The sequence below is a fragment of the Phascolarctos cinereus genome, unplaced genomic scaffold (genome assembly GCF_003287225.1).
Source record: "Phascolarctos cinereus isolate Bilbo 61053 unplaced genomic scaffold, phaCin_HiC Scaffold_4;HRSCAF=312, whole genome shotgun sequence".
NCBI classification, from domain to species: Eukaryota; Metazoa; Chordata; class Mammalia; order Diprotodontia; family Phascolarctidae; genus Phascolarctos; species Phascolarctos cinereus.
The window spans coordinates 676,635,483-676,647,748 of record NW_027555847.1 but is presented as its reverse complement, the minus strand read 5'-3'; the positions used below and the strand labels follow the sequence as shown (position 1 = coordinate 676,647,748).

Below are 12,266 nucleotides of genomic sequence, written 5' to 3'. Positions count from 1 at the left end.
TTCTGTGTTCTAAAGGCCTTCCCACTGCTGACATTCTCTGTTCTAAGGGCCTTCCCAGCTCTGACATCCTGTATTCTAAGGGCCCTCCCACCCCTGACATTCTCTGTTCTAAGGGCCCTCCCAAAGGGCCTTCCCTGCTCTGACATTCTGTGTTCTAAATGTTCTCCTTACAGTGAGGTTCTACACTTCAAGGATTCTCCCAGTTCCACTGAAACTAGATCCCTGCTACTAGTTATCTATGTGACTCTGGGCAAGTGACTTGACTTTTCTGGGCCTCAGTTTCCTCATGCTTAAAAAGAAGAGGCTGGACTCCATGACTTATCAGAGTCCTTCAGATTGATGATCTGTGCAGTTCCACATTCTAAGGCACTCACCCCCTTCCTTCTCGAGCAAATGAGTATGCTGCCTTGTCAAATGAGATATTTGTAAACCGATTAGTAAATGCTTATTCCCTGTCCCCTTTATCACTCGGGCCTCAACAGTGCCTGGGCCTGGAGAAGGCTTCCTACTCTCTGACCTTTCCAATGATCTGGTAAACATCTCACTAATGTTCATCCCTGAGCCCATCTCAACCTAATGGGTCATTGAATTAATGGCTACTTTGAGTGAACAAATGTGTAAGGCATTAATTATGCACTTACTGTATGCATGCCAATGGGGATGTAAAAACAAGTGTTTTCTTCATTTGGGTCAGAGGACCATAGACTACAGAGCTGGAAGGGGCTCTAGCAGTCAGCTAGTCCATCATTTGACAGATGAGGAAACAGAGGCTGGGAGAGGGATGAGGCTTGTCCAGCATCACACGAGAAAGTATCTTAGAGTTCAAACCTGGGTCTCTCTGACTACAAGCACTTCAAATAGGATATACTAAGGTTTGCAAAGCGATTAAAAGCATGCCTTCCCACATCTTTTCAAGTGTTCTCAATGAAATAAATAGAAACAAAGCCACTTCCCTGTGTCTCCCAGTGAAACAAGGGTTCAACAATCTCACTTCTCCCATTTCTTAACAGGGACCTGCTGATAGCAGCTGACCTTCCCCCATACTGGTCAGTCCCTGGCCTGGGTACTTCTCACCATCCTTCTCCTCCACCATGACAGTATGGCACAGGGCCAGAAGCCGCCAGAACTCTCGGACCACCTTGTCTTCATCCTCCCGGATGGCTATTAGGAGCTTGGGGTCATAGAACACCAACTTCCCATCTGCATACTTGTTCCAGCTCAAAGAGACAGCCTGTGGGTGAAACAGGGATGGGAAATGAGGGAGGGGGAAGAGAGATGGAGACAGAGACAGACAGAGACAAACAGAGAGAGAGGGAGGGAGGAAGGGAGAGAGAAAAAGGGAGAAGGAGGCAGAGGAGAGAGAGAGACAGAGAAAGACAGGGAGAGGAAGGAGAAGGAGGGAGAAAAAGAGAGAGAGAGAGAAAGACAGAGAGAGAGAGAGGAGAGAGAGAGAGAGAGAGAGAGAGAGAGAGAGAGAGAGAGAGAGAGAGAGAGAGAGCGCCGAACAGACTTTCTGGGAGACTAGAGATTCAGTGTGGTAAAGTGGAAAAAACTTTAAGCTCTAAGGGCCCTCCTAGCTCTGACATTCCCTGTTTTCTATTCTAAGGGTCCTCCCAGCTCCAACATTCCCTGTTCTTCTCTATTCTAAGGATTCTCCCAGTTCTAACCTTCCATGTTCTTTTTTCTAAGGGCCCTCTCGGCTCTGACTTTCCCTGCTCTAAAGGGCCCTCCCAGCTCTGACATTCTGTGTTCTATGGGCTCTCCTAGCCCTGACATTCCCTGTTCTAAAGGCCCTCCCAGCCTGATATCCTGGGCTCTAAAGGCCTTCCTCAATCTAAAGTTCTACTTTGATTGTCATCCAAGATCTGCTCCTGAATTACCAAGACAACTTGCTTAATGTTCACCCATCTATAAAATGATGGGGTTGCCCTGGTTTAAAGGATCGTCAGACCAGGCTTGGGAAGAATCTGAGGTAGTTTTAGTCCAATTACCTAATTTTCCAGAGGAGGAATCTGAGGTCCAGAAAGGCCAAGCGAATTGCCCAGCTAGGTCACCTAGCAAGAGGCCAAAGTGGGATTCAAACCCAGGTCCTCCAGCCCCCAAGCCTGCTCTCTTTTTTAGGCACCTCGCTGAGTGCCCAGGATGTTTTTCTGGTCACAGAGCATTCAGGCGTCTAATAACTGCCTGCTGAACAGAACAGGCTGGGTGGGCAAGTTCTTTGGTAACATGCCACATTCCTTTTTATTTACTTTATTCTTTAATTCCCATAGCCAACAGTGAAGTTGATAAGCCAAAGAGCCCAAGAGAAGGTCGATACAGAAAAACAAGAAAACTTCACTCAAAAGGACCAGCAGGGGTGGATCAGCCTGAATTAGAGAATATTTTTTAAAGGAAAATGTTTTTTGGTTTCAGCACAAGACTCATTTGCCATTAGTCACATCTAGCCACAAAGGACATCTGATGCCATCTACCTGTGGTTGACCAAAGGATGGGGAAGGTGAAGGAAATAAACATTGTTTTCTGTTGGAACAAGAACTCTCTAGCCCCCTGGTCCCACTGGACAATACTCTGTCCCCAAGCCATGCCCGGTGCTCACCCATCTTCATGCTCTCTCCTTTTATTTATGCTATTCCCCATAATTCTTAAGGGACCCTTTCAGTTCTGAAACTTGGTGTTCAGTGTTCTAAAACAGGCCTGCACAACATACCACCCATGGGCCACTTTGTTGAGCCACAAACAGCCCCTGGGTATATGCTGTGCAGGCCTGTTCTAAAGACTCTCCTAGGTCTCACAAGCTTTGTTTTAAGTCCTAAGGTCTTTCCTGTATCCTTCTGCTACCCTATGTTCTAAGGTCACTCCCAACTCTGACAGACAGTCTGTGTACAAAGGGCCCTCCCTGCTCTAACATTCTGTGTTCTAAGCCCCTTCCAGCTCTACCATTCTCTGTTCTAAGGACCTTCTCAGCTCTGACCTTCTGGGTTCTATGGGCCCTCCAAGTTCTGGCCTTCTGTGTTCTAAGGGCACTCCAAGTTCTGGCCTTCTGTGTTCCAAGGGTCCTCTCAACTCTGACATCCTGTGTTCTAAGGTTTCTCCCAACTCTGACATTCTGTGTTCTAAGGGTCCTCCCAGCTCTGCTATCCTGTGTTCTAAGGGCCCTCCCAGCTCTGACACCTTGTGTTCTAAGGTCTCTCCCAGCTCTGACATCCTATGTTCTAAGGGCCCTCTCAGCTCTGACATCCCATGTTCTAAGGGCCCTCCCAACTCTGCCATTCTTCGGATGCTATGGTTGGATGAAAATCCCCCCCACCTTGGGAATCCCACCTCTCACACGAGATCAAGGGTCCCTGGTCCTGGGCCTGGGCCAAGATAAGACTCACCTGCAGGCTTTCATCACTATTTTCATCTGAACCTAGACAAGAAATACAGCTTCAGTTTTTACTTTCAAAGGTGGGTCTTGGATCCCTTCAGTTGGGAGTCCCACCACCTCCTTCCCTTTCTTTTTTTTTCTTTTTTGGTGAGGCAATCGGGGTTAAGTGCCTTGCCCAGGGTCACACAGCTACTAAGTGTCAAGTGTCTGAGGCCGGATTTGAACTTAGGTCCTCCTGACTCCAAGGCCGAAGCTGAATCCACCTAGCTGCCCCTTCATTCTCTTTCTTAAAGGAGCTAATCAGGTGATAAAGGGAAAACCAAACTTTAGCAGACAGGAGGAGCTCTGAAGTCCCTTCCGAAGGAAGAGTCTAGCCCAGAAATGATCAGGATTAGATGCTGGGATCTGCCAGTGACTCAATGTGTGACCTTGGGCAAGTCCCTAGTTCTCTCTGAGTCTCCATCTCCTTCTCCATGAAATTAGGGCTTGGGCTTGATCAAAGGCTCTCAATTAATTTTGTGTTGGAGGCACCATAGTGAATGGAGCACTGGGCCTAGAGTCAGGGAGACTTGAGTTCAACGTGGCCTCAGACACTTAACAGTTGTATGACCTTGGACAAGTCACTCATCCACCATCAGTCTCAGTTTCCTTCAACTGTAAAATGAAGACCCTAATAGCACCTACCTCCCAGGGTTATTGTGAGGATCAAATAAGATATTTGTAAAGTGCTTAGCCCAGTACCTGACACATAGTAGGTGCTTCCTAATAAATGCTTCTTCCCTTCTGGGTCTCCTTTGGCAGGCTTGCTGAAGCCTACGGACCTCTTCTCAGAATGATATTTTTAAATGTATAAGATAAAATCCATGGACTATAAAGAAAGCCAATTACATTGAAATAAAGATGGGTTTTTTCCCCCATCTAAGTTCACAGATCTTTTGAGATCTATACGCCAACCTTCAGTTAAGAACCCCCGGCCTGGATGATCTTGACTGTCCCTTCTGGCTCTAAGAGGTTGATTTCCTAAGTCAGTGTGGCAGAGTAAGGAATGTGGTTCAGCACTCCTCAGACTTGAGGAGTCATGGGGAGCCCCACATGTGCTAGGATGGGCAGGGAGTAGATAGGCCTCTTGTGGGGAGGTTAAGGTGAGATATCTGTGAGGAACTGGTGGAGTGGTCTGAGGTCCAGTGATCCCTGCAAGACACACCTCAGATAGCTTTGAGGTTTGCAAGGCCCTTTGCAGATACCATCTCATATTAAGCCTTGCAAGAACCCTGGGAGGTAAGTACTATTATGAGGAAACTGAGGCTCAGAGAGGTCCCCCTGACTTGCCTGTGGTCACACAGAGGAAGTGGGATTTGATCCCAAGCCTCTCTTGACTCCAGGCTGAGTCCTTTTCCCACTTCCCCAGGCCTCCTCTTTAATATAGCTAGCATTTATATAGAGCTTACAGGCTTGCAGAGCCCTTTCCATATACCACCTCATTTGATCCTCACAACAAACCTGGGAGGCAAATACTATTATTATCTTCATTTTACAGATGAGGAAACTGAGGCAGGAGGAGGCGAAGGGATTTGCCCAGGGTCACACAATTAGCCAATGACTGAGGCAGGATTCGAACACTGGTCTTCTTGAATTCAGGTCCTATAAGAGAACTCACCTAGGCGATCTGACTGCCTCTAGGGATAGGGTCTAAGGTTCCTGGTAGAGCCTGGGCCACAGAGTTTATCCTGGAGGGTCTGGGCAGGGCAGGCAATGGAATCTGGGGTGGAAGGTTAGAATGGAAAGGAGTCCTAACTCAGATTGGGGGAAGGAGGAGGGGAAGTGGTATGGTCACTATTCACCATAAGTCAGCCCACTGATGCAGCATTTCTTGAAGGTCATAATGTTCTGGGTCAGGGTCCCTGTCTTGTCGGAGAAGATGTACTCAATCTGTCCCAGCTGGTCATTGAGGCTGGTACTCCGGGCCTTGGCCGGCATGTCCAGGGGCGAGTAGTACATCTCCAGGTCCCAGTTGATGAAGCAGCTATTCACCAGATAGATAAACTCAAAACTGCAAAGGAGTGAGACAAGGCACAGTTACTGAAAGCCTAAGAAGGGACTAAAGTTCGATGGTCCAGCCCAGGCCCCCACCCAGAGTCATGCCTGGGGAAGGAAAATTTGGAGGCATTCCTCCAAGCCACGTCTTGGAAGAATAATTATAATTAGTATTGTTATAAATAATTAGTTTTTTTCATTGCTATAGCATTTCAAGGTTTACAAAGTACTTTTCTCACAACAAACCAGTGAGGCAGATAATAACAATTATTAGCCATAATAACCACATTTATATAGTACTTGAAGCTTGCAAAAATACTTCAAATCCACACTGCTGTTCACAAAGATATCAATATGAGAACCAGAACTCGAGTTTTCTGATTCCAGGCTTGGTGTTCCTACCTTCCACCACACTGCTCTAGTGCCCTGATGGGACAGGGCAGAACTACAGAGATGTCCAATGGGAGAGAAAGAGGAAACACCCAATATGCATGGGCATTCTCAGAACTAGAGGCCAGATGGTATAGAGGATAGGCTGGGCCTTCCTCTGATGCATCTGCCCAGGGCCACTGGATGTCACCAACCAATCCCTATCCATGGTGGAAGCTTCCATATCCAGAGTTCTCTACATCGATGAAACCATGGGCCCACAATAGCCTCTCCACCAAAAATTTTTTTAAATTAGTTAATCAATTTTAAAAATTTGTTTAAGAAAGCAACCACCGATTGAGAAAGGAAGCAATACGACACCCATGATACGGTACCAAAAAATTATTAGAACATTAAACAGGCTTGTTCAAATAATTATTTTGGGTCTGGAGGTCAAGGAAACCTGAGTTTAAATCAGGCTTCAGACACTTATTAGCTGTGAGACTCTGGGCAAATCACGAAAAAAAAAAAAATCACTGTTTGCCTCAGTTTCCTCAACTGTAAAATGGGGATAATTATAGTACCTACCTCCCAGGTTGCTGTGAGGATCAAATGAAATAATATTTGTAAAGTGCTTAGCACAGTACATGACATATAGCAGGCCCTATGTAAATGTTATTGTTTTTGCAATGTTATTATTATAATATTAATATAATGGATAATATTGGAATATATAATATAATATACAATATTATTATAATAATGTTGTTATTGTAAAGCCTTATAGATGAATAGGGCACTGGGCCTGAAGTCAGGAAGACTTGAGTTCAAATTCAGTCTCAGACATTTACAAGCTATGTGACCCTGGGCAAGTCATTTAACCTAAGTCAACCTCAGTCTCCTCAACTATAAAACTGCAGTAATTATGCCTCCAAGGGGTGTTGGGATGATATAATAATAATGGTGATGAAATGGTTATTGTTATTAAAGCATTTATATAGCATCTACTATGTGCCAGGCACTGGGCTAAGTTTTCCTGTTACATTGCAGAGGGAAAACCAAGGGCCTAAGAATCAGGAGGCCTGGAGACTAATCCTGGCCCAGTTTATTTCAACCCAAAAATATTCCTTCATGATGGATCAAGAGGCCAAGTAGAGGAGGCAGATCATTCCAGACGGAAGGGACGCCCTGGACAAAGGTGCAGGGGTGAGAAAGAGCATGTTGAGGTCGAGGGCAGTTTGGCCAGAGGATAGAGTAAATGAAAAGGAGTAATAAGGTTGGAAAAATAAGTGGGAGCCAGATGATGGAGGGCTTGAAATGTCGGGTGAAGCGGATTACATTTTATTCTAGCAGTAGAAGGGATACGCTGAAGATTTCTGAGCAAGGAAGTGACATGTTCTAACCTACTAACTAGCTGTGTGACTTTGGGTAAGTCATTATCCCACTCTGGACTTTGAACTAAGAGAATGGACTACATGACTTCTAAGGCCTTCTATGTCTAAAGTCATTCTATGCCTAATAACTCTCTCAGGGCTGACACTATATTCCAAAGTCCTTCTGTCTTTGATATTCCGAGTTCTAAGATCCCTTCCAGCCCAGAAATTCTGTCCTAAGGCCCTCTCAGCTCTGATATTTTTGCTATATACTAAGGTTCTTCTTACACATAACATTCTCTGTTCTAAGGGCCCTCCTAGCTCTGACATGCTGTGTTCTAAGGGCCCTCCCAGCTCTGACATCCTCTGTTCTGAGGGCCCTCCCAGCCCTGACATCCTGTGTTCTAAGGCCCTCCCAGCCCTGACATCCTCTGTTCTGAGGGCCCTCCCAGCCCTGACATCCTGTGTTCTAAGGCCCTTCCAACCCTGACATCCTCTGTTCTGAGGGCCCTCCCAGCCCTGACATCCTCTGCTCTCACTAGTTTCATCCTGCAGCTGCTTCCCCTCCCTGATCCTCGGCCACATCCCACCCTGCCAGGCCTCCACTGCTTCTCCCATCGGCTCACGTGATGTAGAGGGACATTGGCACAATGATGCTGAGCAGGATCATGAAGCTCCAGAAGGTGAGGAAGGCCTCCCGTGCTGGGGATGAGCTGCTGTGGAAGGCAGCCAGGTAGCTGTGCTTCCTCTGTAAATCCACCACTAGGAAGCCAAAGGCCACAGCCAGGCAGAAGGAGACCACCACCAACATCACGAATATCTGTGGAGGGAGGCAGCAGGGGTCAGGATGGCCAGAGAAGGAAGTGGGGGAGGGGTGCTACAGGTGCTCTAGAAGGAGAGGGGGGGCCCAAGTGTTCTAGAAAGGGAGGGGGAGCCATGAGTGCTCTAGAAGGGAAAGGAGGGGCACAGGCGTTCTAGAAGAGGAGGGGGAGTCACCGTTGCTCTAGAAGGGGAGGGGAGTCATGAGTATTCTAGAAGGGAAAGGGGGGCACAGGTGTTCTAGAAGGAGAGGGGCAGTCACAATTGCTCTAAAAGGGTAGGAGGAACTACAGGAGCTCTAGAAGGGGGGGCCACAGGTGTTCTAGAAGAGAAGAGGGAGTCACAGTTGCTCTACAGGTGCTTTAGAAGGAGGGCACTTGAGGTACTCTAGAAGAAAGGCCACAAGAGTTCTAGAAGCAGGCCATTGGTATGAGAAGACTTGAAGGTATTCTAGAAAAGAGAGCCATGGGTATTCTAGAAGATGAGACACAGCTTTCCAAAAATGGGAGGTCACATGTGTTCTACACAGCTTGGAGGAGCTCAAAGATAGTCCAGAAAGGAGACCCATAGGTTTCTTTTAAGAGGAGCCACAGGAGGGGCAGCTAGGTGGTGTAGCGGATAGAACTCTGGCCTTGGAGTCAGGAGGATCCGAGTTCAAATCTGGCCTCAGACACTTGACACTTACTAGCTGTGTGACCTTGGGCAAGTCACTTAATCCTGACTGCCTCACTAAAAAGGAGGAAAAAAAGGGCAGCCGCAGGCAATTCTAGATACTCTGGAGGACTCTACAAGATGTTCCAGAAGGTGTGTGTTTAGAGGTGTTCTGGAAGAGGATCCCCAGTGTTCTAGACAGCTTGGGGGAGAGGAATGAGAAAAAGTCCAAGGGTCTGTCTCAGGACCCCAGGAATAGCCACCATCACAGCTGGCACATCCATAGAACATCAGGGTTTAACAAAGTGGTCTCAAGTTCAAGTAACTGAGGTCTTCCTTGGTGCACTTTGACTAAGCCCCCTCCTTCCCTGGTTAACTGGTTCTCCTTGCCTGCCCAAGCCCCAGACTGACATAGTCTCTGTGCTTGAGGTCTTGATCCCTTGATCATCAGACCTCCCCAACCCTGAAAAGCTGTTTGAAGAACCCCCAGGATCCCAGAATATCAGAAAAGAAGGAAGGAGGAGGAAGAGGAAGAAAAGAAGGAGGAGGAGGAAGATGAATGCATTTTTAAAGTACTGTAAAGTTTTCAAAGCATTAGCTATATATAAAATCTCAATTGATCCTTGCAACAACCCTGGGAAGTAAATGATATTATTATGCCCATTTTACAGACGAGAAAACTGAAGCTGAGAGAGATTAAGAGACCTGCTCAGGTTCGAACAACCAGCAAGTGGCTGGGGCTGGATCTGAGCTCCAATCTTCCTGACTCCAAGCCCAAAACTCTATCTACTGTTCACCTGAATGACCATATTATGAGCTAGATGAGTTTTTTGAGGCCATATATAGTCCAACCTCATCATTTTACAAAAGAGGAAAGTGAGCCCCAGGGCGATGAAGAAGTGACTTTAGCCCTAGAGAGATCTGAACTCTCATCCTCTGATCCTAGAACCAGGGTTCTTTTCCCTTTGCTGGAATTCCCTCTACAACACCTCACCCTGTCACCTGTGTAACTTTAGGAAAAATCACTTCTATCTCTCTGGGCCTCAGTTTCCTCATTTGAGAAAGTGGGACTAGATGACCCCCAAGCTCCCTTCCAACTCCAGATCTCAGAACCTCACCAGAACCTACAGCCTCTGCTTGGAGAACTATCTAACAGGGGGAACAACATTTTTTTGAGTCAGATTACATAGCTCTAAGTATCTAGACCTGTTTACTGATCCAGGGAACTCCCAGTAAAGAAACTCCTCCCTCTACCAATACATGGCACCTTGGAGAGCTGCCAAAGACACTAGGAGGTTGGGTCAAGCCCAGAGTCCCACAGCCAGGCTACATCAGACATAAGGCTTGAGCCTGGGTCTTCCAGAATCTAAGGATGCCTCCTAAGTGTTTCCTTCCTTGAGCCTAAAATTCCACGGCCTCCACCCAACGCTCCTGGTTCTGCCCTGGCACCAAGAACAAACTGAATCCTTCTACACGAGTAGTGACAATGTCTGCCCTAAATTTTCCCTTCTTCAAACTAATCGACCCTCTTTTGGCATGGTGTCCAATCCCCTCCCTGGGTAGAGACCATACAGTAACCACTCTTCTCTGCATACTCTAGCTTCTCAAAGTCTTTCCTAAAATGTGTCACCCAAAATGGAACACAATAAGACAGGAAGAACAGCATCTCCTTCAGTATGGACACTATATTTCTTTTGATACAGCCCAAGGCCACATTGGCTTTTCAGCAGCTAGGTCTATGGAGTCAGAGCAAGCTTGCAGTCCACTGAAACCCCCAGATCTTTTTCACCCAAAAAACCTGTTGCCTAATGACACCTCCTCCTTGCGAAGTCGATTTTTCTGAACCCTAACCTTTTTCTTCATTTTATTTGATCAGATCTAGCCTGTTGTGCTAGCCTTTGGGCAGCCAGACTGTCATCCAACATCATCAGCTGGCTTTCTATCAGCTACAAATTTGAGAAATATGCCATCCAAGTCTTTATCCAAGTCATTAGATGTTGGACAAGGCCCAAGGTCAAGGGCAGATCTCTGGGGCATTCCCCAAAAGACAATTCCTCCAGAGTTGATGTTGACCCTTATTGCCTATCTTTGGGTCTTATCATTTGAACAACTCCAATTTCACTCCACTCTACTGTTACCTTTAGTAAACAATTGAATAAATAATTAACAACTATCATCCTACATTATCTTCAGTTAACTCTACTAAGATCTAGCACACATTCCTTCAACTCCAATTCAACAAATATTTTTAAGCACCTAGTAATTACAAAGCACTGTGCTTGGCCCCGAGGGGAACAGACATGAAGTAGTGGTTTCCCTGAGAGAGCTGGAGCACCAGATCTCCTTCTACCCACAAAGTAGCATGAGACTCTTGGCCAAATGTTTTGTTAAAGTTGTAATACAGCATTCCTCTGAGCAATATCCCCAGGCTGTGAGATCAGATTTTATCTGTTACATCTTATTTGAATCATAGGCCCCACTGAATTTCCATCAGAGTTTCCCTTTTGGTAAGAAAGCACCTGGGTGGGAGAGCTCTGGGTGACTTATAAGCCGATGTTCTCAGCTTCCCTCAACGTGCCTGCCACCTGACTGCCCCAATGCCAAGCTCTGCCCCCCACACCCTCCTGAGCCTTCCTGATACCAAATCTCTGCTTATTTGGATGCCCACTTGCTTCCTATTTTCAGACAGCCCCAATGCTCCACCCATCTCCCTAGACTTCCTCCTGTTCTCCAAGGTTGTGACTATGACCAGATCACCTTACCCCACCCCATTGGGTCTGTCTGGTCTCTACTCCCAATCACCTCTAGTACCAAGGCTAGCGGGTAGGGGTCACCAAGTCAAGTCCCCAAGAAACATGTGGGCCACCCTGGGGGGGTGGGGGAGTGGGCGGACTTCAGAGGAGACATAGGAACAAGAACTGTGGTGTGCGATCATACTGGAAGGGGCCTTAGAAATCATCTTGTCCAATCTCTTCATTTTGCAAATGTAGAAATTCAAGAGGGGAAATTACTTGCTCAAGGTCACATGGTAAGTCAGTAGCAGAACAGGGACCTAGAACCCAGCTCTTCAGGGGCTCTTCCTACCCCCTCTGAGACTCCTCAAATGACCGGGGAGGAGAGTGGGGGGGTGGTTAAGGGAAGGAGGCCAGGCCAGGCAGCTAACACCACTCACAATAATGACAAGTTTGTTCATCAGCTGGTCCAGCTTCGTCCTCTTCAGCTTAATTTTCCCACAGTTCTTCATAATCTTGGAATCAAAACCTGGTGGGAGGGCATGAGAAAGAGGGACTTACCAGGAGCTGGCCACTGGGTTAATGCCATAGAATTATGAGACGTCAGAGCTGGGAAGGTCCTTAGGACCCAGGATGTCAGAGCTGGGAGGGCCCTTAGAACACAGGGTGTCAGAGCTGGGAGGGCCCTTAGAACACAGGGTGTCAGAGCTGGGAGGGCCCTTAGAACACAGGCTGTCAGAGCTGGGAGGGCCTTAGAACACAGTCTGTCAGAGCTGGGAGGGCCCTTAGAACACAGGCTGTCAGAGCTAGGGAGGGCCCTTAGAACACAGGCTGTCAGAGCTGGGAGGGCCTTAGAACACAGGCTGTCAGAGCTGGGAGGGCCTTAGAACACAGGCTGTCAGAGCTGGGAGGGCCTTAGAA

At 47.1% G+C, this 12,266-nt stretch overlaps 1 protein-coding gene across 2 annotated transcripts in view; it reads right to left on the bottom strand.

The window, feature by feature from the left end:
• Nucleotides 1–12,266, bottom strand: part of ATP8B3 (ATPase phospholipid transporting 8B3) — a 58,865-nt gene that overhangs the window by 32,571 nt on the left and 14,028 nt on the right. For both annotated transcript variants that reach the window (XM_021009061.2, XM_021009062.2), the window contains exons 10-14: nt 11,786–11,874; nt 7,770–7,963; nt 5,209–5,417; nt 3,378–3,409; nt 1,075–1,231 (exon numbers count right to left, since the gene is read on the bottom strand). In XM_021009061.2, the coding sequence (XP_020864720.1) occupies nt 1,075–1,231; nt 3,378–3,409; nt 5,209–5,417; nt 7,770–7,963; nt 11,786–11,874 (681 nt within the window). The remainder of the gene's footprint in view (nt 1–1,074; nt 1,232–3,377; nt 3,410–5,208; nt 5,418–7,769; nt 7,964–11,785; nt 11,875–12,266) is intronic.